Here is a 22,050-nt window from a genome sequence, read left to right on the forward strand (position 1 = left end):
GAGGTGCCACACTTTCATTGACTACATAAAGCTCAGAGGCAAATTAATAAATAAAAGCAATAGCTTCTTAATTACTATAACAAGTTCTCGAGCAAAATGGCAAGCAGAGGAGTCCTGCCCACCACAGACCACCTGCCAGAGGGGATGCAGGGGTGCGCTCACCGTGAAAACAAGACACAAAGGTTGCATCAGTGAACAACCCCTTCCCAGCAAGTCTTCTCCTGAGGCTCAGACACCACTACCATGAAACTCTGTGATGCTGCTGGCTTTCCTAACACAAGCTCTCATCATAGCTTTAGTGAGCATCACAATAACCAGGACCAGCAGGCTAAAATGCAAAAGATTTAACTTCTGTGACATGTTCTGTGATTTCCAATTCAAGATGTAGAACACACATCAACTGTTTGTAGTGGTAACTAACAGGAGATTGCTGTAAACATGCATTCAAAATGAGGGACAGATGTCTGACAAACACTGACAAAAGCAGCACTGAGAAGTTAGGAAGCTAGCTTACAAAGAAGAAACATATTTTCGCGAATCACTTCATCTGCCTCATGGTATAAATACTTTCAGGATTCACACTGTGAAGCACTTCCAACCATGACAGCACAAGGTTTGCTTTTGAAAAAGAGGAACAGGGGACATTAATGGATAGCAACTGATTTCAGCAGGTGGGGCTCTAAGAAGAGGTATTAACTACTAGAAGAGCTTACAACTAAAACAGTTAGCAAAGAGATGCTGTGCTAGGCAAACAGGACTTAGTTGATCTACAGTGATGACAGGCTTTAGTATTTTCTCACAGGTAATGACAGGTTGTAGAAAAGAAGATGCCTTAGGCCTTTAATCAAATTGGTCACCTTAAAGCTATGAAATGCCCCACTCAGCACTAATTATTGCTATTATAACAGTAACAATGGAATCAGAAGTAACAGCTGTTATTCTTTGACTGCTGCTTTGCCAAGGCTCGTATTTTGTTTGATATGGAGCAAAGAGTCTTAATCAACTTAAAATTACCCTTTGTTACAGAAAGCTTTTGCCATTTTCTGAGTAAAACTCAAGTTTCAACAAGTTGTGAAAATACCTCCAAGTTTCCAGTTTCCCCATTTCCAGTGTTAACACCTTATACAGTATTTGTGTGTCTGTGAGAAAGATTAAAACAGGGATTTGCTCATGCTTTTATGGTATGTGTAATCCATCCCTCAGTTGGACTATGGCAGTGACTACCCCTGTAGTCGCTTTTTTTGCCTTCTACCACCTTCACTTGTTGTTTATATGGGTTTTCATGTGGCCAAAATAAGAGGCAACTGCTTTTAAATGCAGTAACTGGGAACATCAGCAGGTGGTCTCAAAATCACCTCTTACTAGTTCTATTTTTGAAACATCAAAATAGGTTTGATTCTGTGCCACCACACTTGCTGAGATAAGAAAGCAGAGTATCACCATCAGCCATCTGTTCAAGGCACAGCCGGAAAGTGTTCACTTCACCCAGCCAAGGGTTCTGAAAACCGCCTGCCAGGAGCTAGGGGAGCCCTGCACCTAACTGAAGGGGTCTGCAGCCAGCTGTCTTTGTGTTTAATAGGGATGTACTGCTGATGGAAATCACAATCAAATTACAGATTCCAGCATGTCATGATCCCTCCAGACCCAAAGAAAAGTACATGGGGATAAGGAGGGAGTGCTACACACTACAATCTGCAGTCTCCATGGACCCCATTGCTTTATTAGAAGTTGTTGTTAAGCTATGATGTACTACAAAGCTCCACATCCTTCCTAGAAGCTATTCTTTCCTCAGTTGTGTTTATAATGACTTTCATAATTTCCATCTTTTCTGTTTGTTTTTATACAGGTGTAAGGAGGTTTCTTTCTCTTCAAGTCAAATAATAGGGCCCCTGTTTCTAGCTCAAAGTCTCTCTAATGCTGCTAATCTCATATTAACAGCCTACTGACACAGAAGAGACCACAGAAAAGACTGATTGCCAGCCCTCTGGCCCTGTGACCTGACTGTGTGCTGATCAGATCTGGATTAATGCTTGAGGCGATTTACCTCAGGAGGTGTTGTTATAGGTGCCTGTGACTCTAAACTCCTCTCAAACTGCCTGGCAGGAGAAGGAGGGGAACCTGTGAATCCACAGCTGATGCAGACACAAACAAGGCTCCTCTGAAACTCACTTTTCGTATACAAAATTAAGACAAAAATCCCCTTGATTTCAGATTAAAGGCAAGAAGCTGTGCGTCAACATCCCACCCAGGACACAAAATCCTCTGCAGTGCTCCCTCTTACTACCTGTCACTGCCAGCAAGTTTGCTTGACTTTGCTGTAGTAACTTTATCGTTACTAGAAGTTGTTATCCAGGAGCGCAGACAAACACACCGATTTGCTCCAGCAGTAGAGCCCTGCTGTGCAGGCTAATTCAGGTACGAGAGTGACTCTTTCAGCTTTAAAAACAGTTTAAATCATTCATATTTAAGGAAACATGGAAAACCAGCATAATTCTTATTTGCTGATGAGTGTCCAATGTAACACTTTGTTTCCCTGGCCCAAACAGCCTCAGGCTCCTTTCCAGGGCAGGACTGCACCTCCTACATTCACTGTGCTGTGGCAACTGTGCTGCTCCATGATCCCATCCCTTCAAGGGTGCTGGGATGATGGATCACAGTATCACAGTATGCTAGAGATTGGAAGGGACCTCAAAAGATCATCTAGTCCAATCCCCCTGCCAGAGCAGGAACACCTAGATGAGGTTACACAGGAATGTGTCCAGGTGGGATCAGACTGATCAGCTGCACTTGATGTCACCCGATACAACAGAATCCACACGCTGCCTCCAAACTGCACCAGGAGTACGCCCAACTGCGTGCAGAGAAACAGAGGCAGGAGCTGATGCCACCCACAATCAGGTCAACATCCAAAGCTTCATGCATGCTGGAGTGTGGAGCTACAGCGTCTCTGATCTCCATTAAGATGATTCTATTTCGGGATGATTTCATTTTGCTCGTTAACAAATGGCTAGTAAAACAGGTAATTGCTCCTGGCCTCAAGTTAAACTATCCTGTTACTGAGTTACTGTTACTTGCGGGTCAGAGAGCTGCAAGAGGTTTGGCCTTCAAGGCAACACACTGCCCCCTCTAGGAAGAGAGGTGAAGTGCAAAAACATTCTACCATGCCTTACGGAAACATTAACTTTACCTATAATTACGGTCATTACAAGGCTGCTTAAACAACCACACTACAATTCATATAGCTCTTCTGTTTAGAGCAGTGCCTACCTCTCCCCATCCATTCCTTGCCTCTAACGCAACTGCACTAAGTGTTGCAGCTCACAGATATTTCCATATGTCTTTATTAATAAGGAAAATCCTCAGGAAAACAGGATCTGACTCACTCTGCAGAACAGCTGCTCCTGCTGCTCACTTACCCACCTGAAACAACAGCCAAAGTCACCCCCATCACCCCACAGCAGCCAGTTCCAACATCACCAGTGCAAGACTGCACTGCCCTTCTAAGGGAGGAATATTCTTTGCTGCTCCCCATCAAAGAGATGCCTGGACAATATCTTTGCACATCGCAAACTTACCTTGGGTTTGTGCTGTCTTGCTCCTTTCCTGAATCTCAGTGGGGAGAATCCAGCCAGCATGAGCCTTTTTCAAAATTGATTCCTTATCCATATTTGGGAATTTGTGCTGGGCACTAGCTGGTACGAGGCATGTTCTTCCCACAGTGCACTTTGGGACTTGTAGTTCCCAAAAAGGAATGTTGTTTTCCAAGTTGCAGGCGCCAAGCAGCAGAAACAGAAGTCTGAAACGCCTTTACTTGTGCTTTCACTTATCTGCACCCTTCCTTTTATAATGTTGCTGTACTGTGGTTTCTCCTTAATCAGCCTGAATCCCTGAGGAATTTATTCTGCAGATAATGGCAGCATGCAGACCCCTGGGATGCACCACTGAGCAAACGCTGCTGCTGCTGCTGCTACCACCGTGAGGGGCAGGTACACAGTCCTGCATCCTGGAATGAGAATGAGAGTTATCAAGCTTTTAATTGTGCTCTCCACACTTTCTTCCCTGCTTCCAATGCTGCAGTGGCATAGAAACTCCCCTTTAAAAGATGTGCTCCACTTTTTAACATGTTCTGCATTAGCCTGTCTGATTTTTTTATTTTAATAAATAAGTATAGTAGGGAGCAGCATTACAAAATAAATCAATCTTGCCTGTCTTGTAGAGATGAACTTTTGAAGGGAGTTTGCACTAACTGCCATAATTACCTTGTAACCAAGACATCCTATTGTTTTTGAGTAACAACAGAAAAAGAATGTGAATCGTTGCCTGCAGGGTGCTGATGGAGGCAATGTCATTGTGCCCGAGCTCCAGTTCCTTTAACAGATTAGAACGCTGCACACGGGGCGACTGAGGAAAAGTAGGCCAGAAGAGGAGGGGGCCCGGGAGCCTTTAGTACCCACGCCAAACTCCTTCTCTTGCTGGCCCGGCCGCGCTGCCTCATGCCGGAGTCTCTGCGGAGCCCCGCTGCCGGGGCTGGGCTGACGCCCGGCGGCCGCGGGAAGGAGGACAGAGACCGCTCCGGAGCCGTGGTCCTCCGCCTAACGGAGGCAAGGCGGAGAGTGCTAGGCTGGTCGCGTCCCCTTGGTAGCCAGCCGGAGGAGTGAGAAACTGAAGGGGTTTTAGCGAGGACCGGTACCGACGCCCATCCCGGCATCATGACCCCATAATCTGCGGTCTTGGCTTCCCGGGGAGGAACCTTGGTAAACCCCGCTTTTAACCACTGATGCTCGCAGCGACAACTGCTGGCCGCCTCTCCTCCACTACGGGACTACATGTCCCGCCAGCCCGCGGGGCGAGGACAAGATGTCCGTTGGGACGGCCCTTCTGCCGCCGGGAGGCGGTGCGGAAGGGGTTGCTTTACGGCCTGCTGCTGCCGCGGAGCTGCTGTTTCTGCCTGAGTGGAGCTGAGCTAAGCCGAGGGGACGGCAGCGGTGGATCTGGAGCCGGAGCCGAAGCCGGGCGGGCGACGAGGCGCGGAGGGGCGCGGTGGGAGCCGCAGCCCTCCCGGTAGCCCTCCCACAGCCATCATGAGGAGCGAGCCTCTGGCCCAGGCGGCCTCGCTGCTGGAGGAGGCGACAGACCTGCTGGTGTTGCACCGGGACTTCGCTGCAGCTGTGGAGAGGTGTGAAGCGGGCTGCGACAGCCTGGGCCCCGGGACCGGCCCCGAGAGGTGTGAGCGACCGCCGGGCCTGCGAGCGGGGACAGGGCGGCGCTGGAAGTGACTGGGTGTAGCACCAGTGTCAGGCTGGCCGCTGGCTGCAGGCCGCGTCTGCCCTGCTTGTGGGTTTATTTTATTCATAGAGGACCTTTTGGGTTTTGTAAGCTTTTTTGTTTGTTTGTTTTGTCAGGGGGTTAGGAACCTCGTCGGTTCGAATATCTATATGAATGGCAGTAACACCTATGGTCCTGACTGTGGTTTTGCTTAACTTTGTCTTAGTTATCTAGATTTACAGAGGGTGGCACTGTTGCTAAAATATGAATTAGTGACCGGTTAAAACCGGCTTGGCTTTGGTGGCTGTTTGCTCATGGCCTGTCTGTATTTACGTGTGTCATGTGGAGGGCTCTGTGTGTATTTGAGAAAACCAAGGTGTTTTTTTCCGATGGCCTTCTAGAGGTCTCTTGTAATGAGTGACCTCCTGAGTTGGCCCCTCACTACAAGAGAGAGATTGAAATACTGGAGTGGGTGCAGAGAAGGGCAACAGAGTAGCTGAAGGGTCTGGATCACAAGTGTGATGAGGAATGGCTGAGGGAACTCTGGGGTGTTTAGTCTGGAAAATAAGAGGCTTAGGGGGGACCTTATCACTCTCTACAACTACCTGACAGGAGGATAGAGTCAGGAGGTGGCTGATCTCTGTTCCCAAGTCACAGGTGATAGGAAAAGAGGAAATGTCCTCAAGCTGCACCAGAGGAGGTTTAGACTGGATATCAGGAAAAATTTCTTCACCAAAAGGGTGCTCAGGCATTGGAGCAGGCTGCCCAGGGAACTGGTGGAGTCACTGTCCCTGGAAGTGTTCAGAAACCGTGTAAATGAGGCCTGCAGGGATGAGGTTTAATGGCAGTTGGACTTGATCTTAAACGTATTTTTCAGCCTAGTTGATTCTATGATACAGATTCAGTGCATCTTCTCAGGGGGGTGAATTTGCCTTTTCATCCAAGGTGAGGAGGTAGAAAGGAGGGGAAGCGGCTGCCAGAGAACTGTAGAGTACCTAGGCTAGGCTGCAGCTCACTGGAAGGGATGCAAGGGGTTGTCAGAAGTGCTTATTTGAGTATTTCTTCATTACCAGTTCTGCAGAAGTGAAATGCTCCCTTTGTGTTGTGGGGATTCAGGCGCTGGCTGAGATGAACCGGTGGAGAGAAGTTCTGTCATGGGTCCTACAGTATTACCATGTCCCTGAACATCTGCCTCCAAAAGTTCTGGAACTGTGGTGAGTTTTTGTCTGTGGTTGTTGGATACAGACAGGGCTTGCATTAGGTTTAATGGCAGGCCAGACTTGAATATGGTGTGATATTTTCACTTTGTGTGGTGTGAGGATGAGAGGGGAACCAGGATCAGGCCTCTTCTTGACCTGTGTGTGCTGAACACACATGCACGCTGCTTCGTGGCGATAAAAGTACAAAAGGAGTGATGCTGAGAAAGGAACATCAGTGATTGCACTTCCTGTCCACCTCAGAAATCTTTCTGTTGTTTAAGTGTTGACCCTGATACTTGCCTTCATGATAGCTGCCTGTGGATAGTAACTGTCAGCAATCTCAGCTTTTACAGAGAGTTAGTGTACTCTAACATTTCTTTCCTGTGTTTCAGTATCCTGCTGTACAGCAAAGTGAGAGACCCCCAGGTGATGCTGGAGGTTGGCAGCAGCTGGCTGACAGACCAAACCAACAAGAGCCTCCCCGAGTATGGTTCCTTGCTGGAGCTCTATCTGTTGCATGTGTTGCTTCCGCTTGGCCGGTTTGAGGGAGCAGAGGAGCTTGTACGTGGCTGTGGTGTTTTTGATAGCCAGCAGCAACTAGCATTTCTCGGGACCATTTGTGAGAGCCGATGTCAGTGGGCTCAACAGGAAGAGATGCACTTGGCTGCTGAAGAACAGCAAGATGCAGCGACAGAAACTGTTTTGGGTAGGCTTTCCCGCTGTTGCTTGTGCTTCTTTTTTTCCATCATTTTATTTCAAGTTAGTTGCTACCTTGTCAAAGGGTAGCAGGTATTAGCTATATATCAAGAATATTGTCATGAGAAGCCAGCCATGAGGAAGTCCTGTTGTTTACCACAGAAGGAAACAGAAGACTTAGTCATCCATTTGCTGAAAATTACAAAGTGTGTTTAGTCTCTGCCAATGTCAAGACATGAGAATTATTTTCCAGGTTCAAAAGCACTTCAGATTTTTTAATTTTATTTTTTAAGGGAAACTAAAACTATCTAGCAGTCCTTTAGGTGGATGTTTTGTTGACTCTGCATACTCTCTGCTATATATCCATTTATAGTTGAGCCCATGTAGAACAATGCATGTCTGGCATTTAAACTACTGCTTTCCCTCCAGAACTGTAGATCACTTGATGTTACCTGCCAGGAGCAAAGCTGGTACTACTGTGGTATAAGAGCATATTATACTAAAACAAATGCCTATAAAAAAGGTATACTGAATTGTATTACAAAATAGTACTGTTTCTCTGTTTCCTATTATAAAAAAGGCAAAAAACCCAAGCTAACTCATAAGCAATCAAACTAAGAAGAGTCTTACTTTAGTATTTTAGTTTCTTGTTATGTGTATCTCTGTGATTACTTTTTTACTGTACTTCGTCCTAACAGCCTTTTTGTTCTTGTACTCTAGGTGCTTTGTCCCAAAAGCTCTTGACCATGTTGACGTTGCTGCGTAGAGCACTGAGGTCCATGTCAAGCCATTTCTATTTATTTCCTTACAAAAAGATGCTCTTGGCTACTTTTCTGCTGTATCTGGTGGTGGTGAGATTAGACCCAGGTACAGTACTCAGATTTCAGATTTTTAAAATTCCATTATGGTTACAGAGAATAAAATAGTTGCTTTAATAGGTCTGGTCTGTGTAAATGTCTCGTCTTTGGGAGACAAAAAAATTGGATGACTAGGAACTTACTAGTAGCATGCTGTGAATGGGAGCGGTGCCCTGGCTGAAGGCCCAGGTACTGAATCTAACAGAAGGTAGTAAGACATCTAGGTTTCCATTAATTCTAGTTGGGATTAGTTCTTTCTTAAGATGCGTAGTGTATTTTAGTTTTACCTTTTATAATGAAAGGTTTTTTTGCCACTTTTATTCTGCAGCTTCCCCTACGTCGCTGCCATTCATTTACAAACTGGTCCAGCTCTTCCGACAGGCTTGGGCAGCTGTGTTTTCTCCAATCCACAGGCCTCCAATTCAAGACTAGGTGTCTTCCATCACAGAATGCGTTTTTTCTCTGCTTCTGTAAAGGTGTCAGCGTGTCTTGAGGATGTAATCAGGCTCACTCTTCATGGACTGTTGAAATTGATGTCCTAATTGAGATGACCACCTGTGAACTCCTGTGTGGCGATACCTTCATTTCTTCAGACAGGGAATGGTGATGTGTGGATCTTAAAACCACACCAACTATTCCTGACATTTTGCTTGGCACCAATCTGTCAAACACCAGGGCAGAGCCCACTCCTTCTGCAATCTACAACTGAATAAGAATCCTCCTTTTCAAGCACTTTGCTTTGGATGTAGTTCTTGAGTGAGGGTTGTGTAGCCAATTAACTACAGAAGTTTTCATCCTTGGGAATGCTGGGCAGTTCTCTGAAGGAGTGAAATAGGTTCCTGGAGGCATGACTGTAGAAGGCAGTGGAGGGGAATATTTTGTTTTGCCTGAAGACATCTGAAGAGCCCAGTTCCTGCAGCATGGGATTTAGGACAAGCATGTGGAAGAAGATCACGGGAGAAAGTGAAGCCTATTGGATATGGTTTCTCTTGTGACTGATGCCTTCTTGCACAGGCACTTTTGATTTTAGTTATATTTAAGCCAGAAAGCCAAGATGATGGACCACAAGGACTGTTGTTCTGTATCTGCTCTTCTTAAATACAAATAACAGCACTTTATGCTTGCCTCATGCATAGTAGTTCTTAGGAGCATGTGGTGGTGGTAAGGAAATAGATTTATTTTTTTAAACTATATTCTATATTATTATCTAGTTGAACAACAGAAGTTGTAGCACTGTTTTACTCTTTTCCTGCCTCTTGGTTTGTTTCTGTAGGTGTCAAAAAGTCTCTGTGTCTAGAATTGCCCCCCCTGCCCTAAGTTTCTGAAGTCCTGGGTTACATGGCAGCCATTTAGCAATGCCCTGTCATTTGGAACAAAAGTTTATTAGCAGGTGGGAACATACACTTCTCTGAGATCCCAAAACATTCCCCAGATCTGTAGCAAGAAGATTACAATCTTTGCAGAAGATCTGTCACTGACTGACATCATTTCCAACCACTTGGGGCAGAAATTGGAGGTTTGGCATAGAACATTCTTTTCTTACCCATCTGTCCATCCGTGCATCCATCCGTCAATATAGAAGTAGCACATAATGCTTCACCACATTAAAGTTATTTCTTACAAACTGCTCACATAGGAAAGAGCTGCTCTTGGTATTGCTAGATGATTCTTTTAATCCAACTGTAAGTGTAGTTACTGCAGCCAAGTTACTCTGCCGCCAACGTTTGATAGGAAATCAGGTAGAATAAAGCCCAGAAGATCTGTCTGGAGTAATTTCTTGAACAAGCTTAACTTGGTTGTGTCTGCTGGCTCCCCACTTTGCAAGGCCTCACTTTGTCCTTTGTAAAGCAGTTAATGAAACAGCAAACTGCACTCTGAAGTCAGGCCAATTTCTGACCAAACTGTTTAGGTAACAACCATTTTTTTGCTCTTGTTTTCTATTAACATTTTCAGTTATACGTCAAAGGTACAATTTTGGAGGTTGGGACCAATGGTCTGAGCAGGCCACACATTTTTTGAAGACTGCTGTTAAATGTCTTAGCCATTTGTTTACCAGAACTTAAACATTCAATTTGATTTTTAAGTGTAGACTGGTAACCTTCTCTTCCTTTGAGTACTACTGATTTAGCATTTGTATTGTATTTAGTCCTTCCGGAGAGGGCAAGAAGGCAGAATTTTGCAATTAATATTAAAACAGCAATATTTAATTTTCACAATAAAGTGACTACTGATTTACCTCTTGGTTGCTTATTTCTCCTGCCATTAAATACATGAAAACTTTTAGGTTTAATGTATTGATTCTCTGCATTTTTCAGGTAATTTTTGAAAATATTTCACTGTGTCCTCATTGTACAGGTGTATTTGAATTAAGTAGAGGCCTTGATCAGTGGGAATCTGAGAAGATCATAGAATTATAAAATTGTTTAGGTTGGAAAGGGCCTTAAGAATATCTAGTTCCAATCGTCTACCATGGACAGGGATGCCTCACACTAGACCATGTTACCCAAGGCTCTGTCCAGCCTGGCCTTGAACACTGCCAGGGATGGAGTGTTTGTCACTTTTCTGGGCAACCTGTTCCAGTGCCTCACCACCCTCGCAATAAAGAACTTCCTCTTTATATCTAACCTGAACTTCCCCTGTTTAAGTTTAAACCCATTACCTCTTGTCCTATTGGTACAGTCCCTGATGAAGAGTTCCTCTCCAGCATCCTCAGCTGATGATGCTGGTAGCATGTAAGTCTGCATTTCATTGGGATTCATAGAGTGCTAATTACTTTATGTGAAAGATCCAGCATATATATATTTTTTCAAGATCCCATTTTTCATGTGGGATGACCAAGACCAATACTACCAAGAATAAAGTACCTGGTATTCAACTTTAGCTATGTTTTTCTCAGTGCTGTCATTGTATCATGGAGGGAAAAGACAGAGCTATCGGGATCCTATTGCTTAAGCCTTGTCAGAGAAAATATGTATGCACGCCATGGGTATGTAAACTTTCTGCTAGTAACTCCAGGTCTAAGAGCAAATTACAGTTCTGCTATATTGTTTTGCCATCTTACTAGATGCAAAAAACTTGTATTGGCCCATGCTGTAGTCAGCTGAAAGGCTGAAAACCAGTTGTCTATAAGGAGACCAACAGAGGTCACAAATATAAGGAATGGCTGGCAGAAAAAGGAGGAGGCTTGGTAACTTAGCACCAGGAGGCAAGAAGATAATCTCATGTACTTTGTTCACAAATGATCAAATAGTCAAGTGGAATCCCTTGCAATTCAACCTGTTCTGCAAGTCATTTCAGTCAGCAGAACTTGGGCAAGTTAACTCCATATCCACCATTCGCTTACAGTCACCTTTGTCAGAAAGATGCCATTTAAAAATGATGCTACCTTTTGAGCGTGTAAATGAAGAAATTCTGAGATGGTTTTAAATGAGTTCTCAGCAGCATGTTCACCAGCTGTTAGAGTTTGAAGGAAGGGAACCAATTACTTGTGAAGACGCTTCATACATGGTAAAATTCTGGTAGTAATTTCTCTTCTTTTTTACAAATCCCAAGGTTTAGCTTGGAGAATTTACTGGGAAGACTTGCTTAAGAGCAGACTTTAGGGCTGGGTCCTGTTGATGTTTGAAAGCATGCTGCTGGCGTGGCAGGAGAGTGGGTGAAATGGGATGGTTGCCTGGGAGACATTATGACCTCTCCTGCTTATGCTGTGATGCTGAGGAGCCCCTGCCAGTGAGGTGTAGATGTCCTGTCATCTTGTACTAAGCTACTTCCACAGCAGGAGGAACATCAGTAACCAAAGCTGCAGCTACCACCAATCAAGAAAGGAAGTGTGTGGGAGAAGCAATGGTAAGAAAAAGAATCCAATTATGAGATAATGAGCATTGTGTTTTGCCTCCTGTTTCCCCCTACTCTGGTCAAGATCTGAGTGAAGGTGGGAAGCTTGAAGTGCCCTTTTTCTGCTTCATTTTGAGGGCAACAAATACTGCTCAGAGTGTACAAACAAACAGTTGTTAGCTGCTTGGTACATAGAGTCTGATATGTTGAGCTACATTTGTGTTAATGCATTCAGTGTAAGGGAAGTTGTGCAGAAAAAGAAGGATGGGGTTGGAAATTGTTTTCTTGAGTAGAGGCTACTCAGGATGTACTTTCAATACAGTATGTTTAACCCTGTAGTAATGGCCTTTTCCTACTAGTTTGTGAGTATTAAAATGAAGAGCTAAGAAATGCGGATGTTTACCTGGTAAGACTGGATGGGAATAACCCACCAAAAGATTCATACTCAAATACACCATGTCCAACTACAGTGTTTATGAGAGAACCCTTTAAATTCACAGTACCTGGGAGAATGCATAGCAATCTACAGGAGACAAATGTCTTTTTTGGATTGTGATCTTACATTTTGTGTTTCAGATTTCTGTTGTTAAACGATATGCATGACACCATAATAAACACTTTAGAAACTGGTTACTGACTGAACAGCCATGATTCCAGAAGTGTATGTCTGAGAAAGATTTCTCAGGAGATTAATTTAGTGTAACATGTGAAGGGTACCAAATCCTTTTGAGTATCTAGTTAACTCTTCACATGTTAAATGGAACTAAAAGCAGCTGGAGAATGGGCTGAAAAAATCAGTGATTGAAATTAATGAATGGACTAAAGGCACTTTAATTCTAATTCATTTAATTTCCTATTTTCCACCTGTCTGGCACACATGCTCGACAGAAGGTTGGGAGATCAGAAGATACATCATTCCCTTTGCTTTATCTGTATGTCAGTAAGATAGCATAGCTGGGTCTTGTTCCAGACAAGTGGACTTGGCTCTTGTTACTTAGCTGGAACTAATATATTAATATGGAATATACTGTTGTACATTTTGTGTACCTATACAGTTTTTCTATCTGTGTAGGCTTATGTGCACTTACATGTAGGTTCTGTGTACTTTATACCACATGTAGGCATGGCTGCAAATCTCTAACTGTTGTGATTATTGCTTCTTTTTCCTCACAGCAAAATATTTTGCTTCCTATTTGTAAGTGTCAGAATGTTTTACATTAATTCCATTCTTGTGGAAAATTTTGGAACCCTTGGTTGATTTGGGGTTTCAGGTAAGATCAACTTGTAGACTCTTAGGATATTCACTGGTCCTTCTCACCATTTCCCTTGTCCTCCCCTTTCAGCGTGAGTGCATCTCTATTCACATTGGCCAAGCTGGAGTTCAAATTGGTAATTCTTGCTGGGAGCTCTTCTGTCTGGAGCATGGCATTCAGCCAAATGGCGACTTCATTGACCAACCCAGTGATGATGACTCTTTTGCCACATTCTTCAGAGAGACAAGCTCTAGAAGATATGTGCCTCGTGCTATTATGGTGGACTTGGAACAAACAGTAATAGGTCAGTATGGAACTAATCTTGGAAAATAGAAATTAATCAACTCTTCTGGGTGCCAAAGTTCAGATCACTGAATATCAGGATAATGCCCTTACCATTAGGGATGATCACAACATAGCGTGCAGGCAAAATGTGCGGATTTTAAGATTTTAATCCCAAGTATTACTAAAAACTCTGTTATTCTCAATGAAAAGATGAAAACTGGACTGCACTTTGTCATAGGTGCTCTACCAATAATAAAATCAAAAGTTTACTATTATTTAAACCTCCACTGGTTATGATCAGTTTAGCTCCACAGTTTAGCTTTAAAGACATTCCATTCTGGTCTTTTCTTGTAGTGGTATTTTTCCTTTGCTGACTGACGGAAGTTGCTTTGCTCACAGGTGTAACAGAATTGCCCTGACAGATCTCCAGGGCAAAACACTGTTTTACTCTTGCAGATCTCCTATTTTTTCAGTCATTCCCCTGATGGTTCTGATGGATCTTCATCTGATCAGTGTACAGAGCTGACATTTCATCACAGCATGGCACAGCTCTCATTTGATAAATGAATTAATTGGTATAACACAGCAACTTACACTTGGAGCAGAGTCCGCTTTTTGGTTTTGGGTGCTTTTTCTTCAAAACTGACATCTCAGGTGATACTCCTCACCTCTGTACTTTGCTTTTCAAAACCTTGACCTTCCATGCCATTTTCTGCCAACACAAACCTTTGTTTTGCAGATGTTATCAGCATTGGTGAATTATTTCTTCCAAGCTTATTATTATTGTCTCCTGTTTAGATCAAGTGCGGACTGGCACCTACCGGCAGCTTTTCCATCCAGAACAGCTTATCTCTGGAAAGGAAGATGCAGCAAATAATTATGCACGTGGTCACTACTCTGTTGGCAAAGACAAAATTGACATGGTATTGGATCGTATCCGTAAGATGGTATGCACTATTACTTCAGAAGCAAGATAATCTTTAATAGTGGCTCTCATTTTCTTTTTGCTGTTGTCACCGGCTCAGAACAAAGACATGCAGGTCCTGGATGTCCTGTCTTAGTTTTCCTATGAGTGGGAGACTTAAATGGAAAACCTCAAACATTATCATTGGGTGTGGGTGTTGCTGTCTCTATTTGAGGGCATAATTTGAAAATATGTCACTCATTTTTACACTTTTCTTTTTGGCTTTCAGGCAGATGCTTGTTCTGGGCTGCAAGGGTTCCTGATCTTCCACAGCTTTGGTGGAGGTACCGGCTCTGGCTTTACCTCCTTACTGATGGAACACCTCTCCATTGAATATGGAAAGAAGTCCAAACTGGAGTTTGCAATCTACCCAGCCCCACAGGTCTCCACCGCTGTGGTGGAGCCCTACAATTCCATCCTGACCACGCACGCCACCCTGGTGCACTCAGATTGCACATTCATGGTGGATAATGAAGCCATCTACGACATCTGCCACCAAAACCTGGACATCGAGCGTCCCACCTACACCAACCTCAACCGCCTCATCAGCCAGATTGTCTCCTCCATCACGGCTTCACTGCGCTTTGACGGTGCCCTCAATGTGGATCTGACAGAGTTCCAGACAAACCTGGTGCCCTACCCGCGCATCCACTTCCCCTTAGTCACCTATGCCCCCATCATCTCTTCTGACAGAGCACATCATGAGCAGCTCTCAGTGGCTGAAATCACCAGCGCCTGCTTTGAGCCCAACAACCAGATGGTGAAGTGTGACCCAAGACATGGCAAGTACATGGCCTGCTGCATGCTGTACCGTGGTGATGTGGTTCCCAAAGATGTCAATGTCGCAATTGCTGCCATCAAGGCCAACAGAACCCTACAGTTTGTTGACTGGTGTCCAACAGGCTTCAAGGTGAGTAGGCTGCCATGAACTTCTCTTTGATGTTTAAAGGGCAAGTTTAGTCTAGCAGAAAACTCATATTTAAAGTTCTAGATCTCGTATGTTTTCCAGTTGTGAGAAGGAGGGACATACAAATTATGTATTTGTATAAAATATGCCCTTCCTCCTTTGAATATCCCATTGACACAGACTCCTACATATTTAAGTAAATGAAAGCATATACATTATTTTTGTATTCATTAACAGAAGAACGTCATAGAATCATAGAATAGTTAGGGTTGGAAAGGACCTTAAGATCATCTAGTTCCAACCTCCCTGCCACAGGCAGGGACACCTTCCACTAGACCAGGTTGCTCAAAGCCCTGTCCCACCTGGCCTTGAACAGTGTCAGGGATGGGGCAGCCACAACTTCTCTGATCAACCTGTTCCAGTGCCTCACCACTCTCACAGTAGAGAACTTCTTCCTAGTATATAATCTAAATCTACCCTCTTTCAGTTTAAAGCCATTTCATGTCAACCGTGTAAGACCTGTATTTTAGAAAAAAGATCAAGGTAAGGCTCATCTTCTGAAGACGCAGACACTTGAAGGTGTCTGTTCATGAGATTTAAAAATCCAAACCAATCAAAAGAAACCTCCCCAACCCAGACCAGAAGTTACCAAGAATATAAATATATTGTTGGCAAGTGAAGCATTTCTGTGACATCTCTGCAAAGAGATATTTTCGTCATTGTCCTCATTTTTTCCATGCATACTGACATAAAAGTTTTGCTTCATTTAAAGTTCTGGTTGGTGCTCCCCACCCCCCTTTTCTTTTATTTGTTGAGTAAGTGTAATGAATGTCAAATCCTTATACTTCTACAATATGCACAAGTCATTGTGCACAAAGAAGGCATTTGAATGACATTAGACTATAACACTTGAGGTGATCTGGGTTTTCCCCTACCTCATTTCCTCTCCCCACTAATGGTTTTAGAGTTCCCCCCCTTATTGTTTCATTTAGTCCCTTTTCTCATAACATCTTCTCGATTGTTATTTGCAGGTTGGGATCAACTATCAGGCTCCTACAGTTACACCAGGAGGAGACCTAGCCCAGGTCGAGCGAGCAGTCTGCATGCTGAGCAGCACCACGGCCATTGCAGAGGCTTGGGCCAGGCTTGACTACAAGTTTGATCTGATGTATGCCAAGAGAGCTTTTGTGCACTGGTATGTTAGTGAAGGCATGGAGGAGGGAGAATTTGCAGAGGCCCGAGAAGATCTGTCTGCCCTGGAGAAGGACTATGAAGAAGTGGCAACTGACTTACTTGAAGAAAATGAGGCAGTGGAGTCTTAAAAACGACTCTGCCTTTTTCTGTGCATGAGATTGGCTCTCTGTCTTTTTTTCATGTGGCTGCATTTATGCTTGTTTCACACACACAAAGTCCACTGCCATCTTAGCAAACTATAATCAGGATGAGGTCACTGTGAGAAAACAAGACAGTAAATGTGGGATGTAGGAACAGCTAATCATTAGTCACGTTGCCTCAGAGAGTGACAGGCTTCATATTTTTCCCTAATATATCCTGAAAGGATCCCTGTCATCTATACTGTAATTTATTCAATGCAGATACAGTCATGTAGCTGGAATATTATTTGAGGAACTTGGTCTTCAAAATGTCCCACGTAATCACTATGGGACATAGCTGGGAAAGCTGACCCCAGGGACATCCCACACCATATGGTGTCACGCTCAGCATATAAACTAGGGGGGAGAACAAAGGAGGGGACATTCGAAGTTATGGCGTTTTGTCTTCCAAAGTAATCATACTTACGGTTACTTAGGAAGCAATGGAGACCTGTTTTGCTGGGCATGGCTGAGTTCCTGCCTGCCAATGGGAAGTGGTGAATGAATTCCTTGCTTTGCTTTGCTTGTGTGCATGGCTTTTGCTTTACTTCTTAAGCTGTCTTTATCTCAACTCATGGCTTTTCTCACTTCCACTTTTCCAATTCTCTCCCCCATCCCCATGCAGAGGGAGGGAGTGAGCAGCTGGGTGGAGCTTAGTTGTCAGCTGCTGTTAAACCATGATAAGAGTACTGATAAGCTGTAGATTATTAAAACATGCTATTTTCAGAGCTGCGTCTATTTTTAAATGGAGAAAAAGGGTTTAAGTTTTGTATGGACATGTTAAGTTGGTTTTTTTTAAATCCCTCTAAGAGGCTGATTTTGATAGTATCTTAAATAATTGGCGATAACTCACAACTCCTCTGCTCTGTTGCATTGCTCTGGAGGTCACCTATGACACAGCACCCAGTCCACGTGGACCTAAGAAGCCCTCTGAGAATGTCTAGACCATCCCAGTTGCATGCAGGCTGCACATCAGCCCCAGGAACATGGGTTATTCACAAGTCCTCTGGCAGTACCAGCAACGCCACTCCAAACTCATGCCAAATTCACTTATTTACACACCTCAGGACTCCATGGCAGAGCTTTTTTATAATCAGCCTTATTTAGCTCTAATCATCATTTACCACCGTCACCAGGTAAAAGCTGAAGTTGGCAGGTCTTGACCAGGCTCCTGGGCTATTAACCCTCCCTATGCAGCGCATGTCTCAGGCATGTTCCATGCAGGACAGAGACGTCCCCCTCCACGCTCACTATCTGCTCAGCAGGTCGAATGCCTGCACCAAGCAAGGTGGCTTTCTTTCCAAGAATCCAGGTCCAGACCATACCTGCCTCATATTTCTGTGGAGCAGAGCCCAAAGACTGACTCTGGAGACAACAAAACTCACCAGTACCTGGGAGCACAGTCTCACTCTCTAAATCTAGGCTGAGTTTTCTGCCCAAGCACTTCCCAACACGTGTGGACAGAGCAACATAAGGAAACTTAATGGAAAACAGTATGCCCAAGTCTTCCTCAGGGCTTTTACACCTGTATCTGGCCTTCACCAGAGACCAGCACATATTTTCAGCACTTGAGTTCATGGGCTATCGGAAGACAGAGCAGGTGTTTGGCCTTAAGCTTAGCTATGCATGTGTAAGAAAGGGAAAAATAGTGACCTGGGTCATCCCCAGACTTTTCAAGCTCAATTGATTCTAGGAAGAGACAAAGCCAATGTACTCCCACTGGCCAGGGACATCGCTCAAGACTCCATCACTCCTTGCTCCCTGGAAGTTTTTGACTGGTGAGACTGTTCAGTGTGGCAACCCAACACTGGTGAGTCTATGGGTCCTGGGACAGTTGAGCTTGAGTGTAGTGGGGAGAGGAATGATTAACACTAACACCCAGAGGTGCTCTCACTGCCTATTTCAGAAGAGAGGAGGGGGGCAATGGAAGAGAATGCAGCATTGGACTAAGGTGCATATAATTTAGTGATTCACAGACCTCATTTAGGTTTTGTAGCTAGTAGATCTGACATGTTGACTCCAAGAGTGCCTAAGAGGATTTGGGTGGTGGACTGCTCAAAGTATTTCCTGTAAGACTTTTTCCTGAGGCAATTCTTTGCACATGAGCATTAACACTTCAGATTGTTCAGAGTGCCAGAGCTTGGCTGGAATGTTACCAGCTCCACTGGAAGAAGAACACTAAAACAACCTGTTTCTTAGCTGCAAAGTAATGATCCAGTAATTTTCTGGAGAACTGTGGGACCCAGCTTAAGCAAAGCAGCAGATAGAAATTATCACAGGAATTCTTCCTCTGTAAAAGTATTTGTGGCTCCAGAAATCTCCGTAGCTTTTCCCAAAATCAGAGGAGTGATTTGCAGGTTTGTGTAAAGATCAGCAACATAAAGACTATACCAAAGTAAATGTGAGTTTATAAAAACCAGTATGAACCACTTCGCACTAGGTAGTTCATACCTAGGCGCTAAGTGTGAGCTACCTAGTAGTAGGTATTAATGTAGGTGCTAGTTAGAGAAGATACTTAGATGCTGGTTGTCAGTAGGGGCAGAACAATCTATTAATATCATCAAGTCAAAACAGACTAACTTAAAGTTAGGAATTATGTATTTAAATTCCTACTGATTGAACACCATAATGAACAGTATATTTATATAGTCAGGGGATACACAACACTCAGATTCAAGCAATTAAATGTGCTCCCTTTCCTCTTCGTTACCTAGGAGCTGCAAACATGAGGATTTCTCCAGTAAGAGAAGCTGCTTTCCAGTGCTGAGGTAGTGCAGAAGGATTAAACAATAAAGTGGAGGAGGCAACTGCCCTAATTTGGTGTGCGAACATTTGTGTGATGCCTCCAGCTATGTCTTGCAATACGCACTGCAATAAGCATCAAATTTCTCTCTGTGTTTGGACAGATGAGCTGGAGTCTGTACTGAATGCTGTCTCATACTGCTGACAGCCCAGATGACTGTACACCGAAAGAGAAGCAATAAAAGTAAACCGAAACATTAATAGAGAGGCAGCTGGAGTAAGGATAGAAAGAAGTCAGCCCAGCATTCAAGAGCACACTAGTAGAGGACACTTCAGAATGGTAATGATATTTACTTTCTGGTTTTCTACGTTTGGGTTTTTTTTCTTCTATCCTTCTCTTTTCCATTCACTTGCTGTCTTATGCCCTCTTAGTCTCCTGTATTGGAATTCAGGAGTGATTTTCATCTACACATGTAAACACTGGCAGAACAGGGAACTGGAATGGTATGTGTGTTGTAGATGATATATATGTATAATAGGTGTTAGAAAGCATAGCATGCCATGCTCAGATTCAATAAGCATGCTGAACCAGGTGGGACTGAATTTGAGATTTGGGGTATACGAGAGCCCTGCCGGTCTGGGTGACTTTGCACACGTGGGGTGGCAGGGAGGGCAGGAGGCAGTGGTACAGAGAATGACCTATTCCACACCACACTGTGACACTGAAGCACAGCAGCAGGTGCTGGATGCTGGGCCAAGGCTGCCTCCTTCTTGCAGCCCACAGCCAGGCTCCTGCAAGGACCGGCCACCCCTGATCCGAAAGGGAAGGAAACACCGCTGGTGACACCATGGTAAGGGGGATGTGGGAACAGAAGTCATAAAGGGACCAGGAGGACAGAGGGCAAAGGAAAGCAGGGGAATCTGCTGTTCTTATCAGTAGTCTGTGACATAAAACTCATGCACTGATTACTACTTAAGAGAGTAGGAAAGAAGTGTCAGAGAATCTCACTGGAGCTGTAAGTCATGGTGAACCAAAGTTTTCTTCAGAGTCTCTAATTAATGGAATTATAAGACAAATTAGATCTGGAGTCTTGGCTTTTTGATACTTTCTGTTATGAGTAGGGTACGTTGGACAGGGCTTTGAGCAACCTGGTCTAGTGGAAGGTGTCCCTGCTTGTGGCCGGGGGATTGGAACTGGATGATCTTGAAGGTCCCTTCCAACCCTTCCATTCTGTGATTCTATGAGTCTATGATTCTATGACTATATTTTATCAGTACAGGTTCATTTTCGAATGAGGTAATTATTTCTTTTTAGAAATAAACAAAATAAGTTACTTACCTTTCTGTCTGTTTTAAATTAATTTAGCCCCAATGGCTGTCATTTCTGCCAATACAGCTGCAGGTCCAAAGTGAGAGCACGCATTTCACAGGCAAGATAGATATACACATCCACAGGCTCCCCATGCCTTAAAGCAGACCCAGGGTAGTGAGTTGGGAATAGTTGGAAGACTAAAGTCTGCCTTTGTACCAGAAATACTTAAGACAGGTAGTATTCTGGGTGTTTTTAATAAAGTCAAAGCTGTCCCAGGTATAGTTTCACAAAGGACCCGGTTCTTTCTGCTCTCTCTTGGTAGCTAAAAAGTCAGGTTCACAATTTGTAAGACAGATCCTGGTACATTAGTGATGGGATGTGAAACATGAGTTTAGAGTGGGCTCCAAATTTAAATATCATGTAAAGATCAGTTTACCCTGCCGGTGACTCTGAAGGAGGCCCACTGTCTTCTCTACTAAAAGCCTATTTTAAAGCTGTTTACTATGCAAAATGAGAAACACCTTTGTTACTCTCTTCTCTCTTTGTCAGAATATTTCTGAATTACTGCTGGGCAGGAGCACGGCAAGAGGCCTGGCTCTAAAGGGAGGAATGAAACACTGCTTCAAACTAGCACTTCTTCAAGCTCAGTCTGAAAGGAAAAGAACTGGTTCTGCAGTCCTCAGCTGTAGCCCTATACTAAGCTTTACAATATTAACTTTCTAAGGCAGCATTCTCTTGTTCCATCTGTGAAAAAACAGGCAAATTCCTCTATTGATCTGGGGAATAGAGAAAAGTAGCTGTTTCGGTTCAAAGTATTGCTTGACTTGTAGTTTTGTGCTTCTAAAGACATCCTTTAAAACAGTCACCTGGCCTCACTGCTGTGTTTAAAAGGAATTTTTGTTCTTAGTGCCAGCCTCACAGACTCACACTGGAATTTGAAAGGAAAGAAGGAGCCTGTCCTGTGCAAAGTCAGCATTAACTGAATTCTCAGAGCCCAAAAATGCCTTCAGTGTCTCCTGCATAATCCTCCAGATTGCAGCTCCCCTGCAACATACCAGCCTGTAAAGCCTCGTCACCCAAATTTAACTCAGATACTTTGCACAACTCAGTTGAGAAAAACAGGGTTGTGCAAGTACAGTTGGGAGCACATTACACACAGCTCTGCATATGCATTTGACAACTCCTTTCAACTTACAAATGAGTACTGAATAGAAATTATATATTTAATTGAATGAAATATTTAAGATGACCTTCCACATTCATTTGAACTTGTGAGGATGACTAACTGGGGCAGTGCTGACTTCTGAAATTCCACTTGCTTCCAAAAAAATATCTTTAATTACATTTCTACAGCAAATATGTG

The 22,050-nt window shown here is 43.8% G+C and overlaps 2 protein-coding genes across 2 annotated transcripts; both read left to right on the top strand.

Moving 5' to 3' along the window:
* Nucleotides 1–4,859: 4,859 nt before the first annotated feature.
* PEX26 (peroxisomal biogenesis factor 26) lies at nt 4,860–9,135 on the top strand. Its single transcript, XM_080635491.1, has 5 exons — nt 4,860–5,224; nt 6,339–6,479; nt 6,857–7,170; nt 7,881–8,027; nt 8,346–9,135. Exons 1-5 carry the CDS (start codon nt 5,082–5,084, stop codon nt 8,447–8,449), a joined length of 849 nt encoding a protein of 282 aa, XP_080491617.1. The 5' UTR covers nt 4,860–5,081; the 3' UTR covers nt 8,450–9,135.
* Nucleotides 9,136–11,504: 2,369 nt separating this feature from the next.
* LOC308219360 (tubulin alpha-2 chain) lies at nt 11,505–17,480 on the top strand. The gene is made up of 5 exons (XM_080614198.1): nt 11,505–11,863; nt 13,195–13,408; nt 14,188–14,336; nt 14,583–15,263; nt 16,292–17,480. The coding sequence occupies exons 1-5, from the start codon at nt 11,861–11,863 to the stop codon at nt 16,580–16,582; spliced, it is 1,338 nt and encodes a 445-aa protein (XP_080470324.1). The 5' UTR covers nt 11,505–11,860; the 3' UTR covers nt 16,583–17,480.
* The last annotated feature ends 4,570 nt before the right edge of the window (nt 17,481–22,050 follow it).

Source organism: Psittacula echo (assembly GCF_963264785.1).
Source record: "Psittacula echo genome assembly, chromosome: 1".
Taxonomy (NCBI): Eukaryota; Metazoa; Chordata; class Aves; order Psittaciformes; family Psittacidae; genus Psittacula; species Psittacula echo.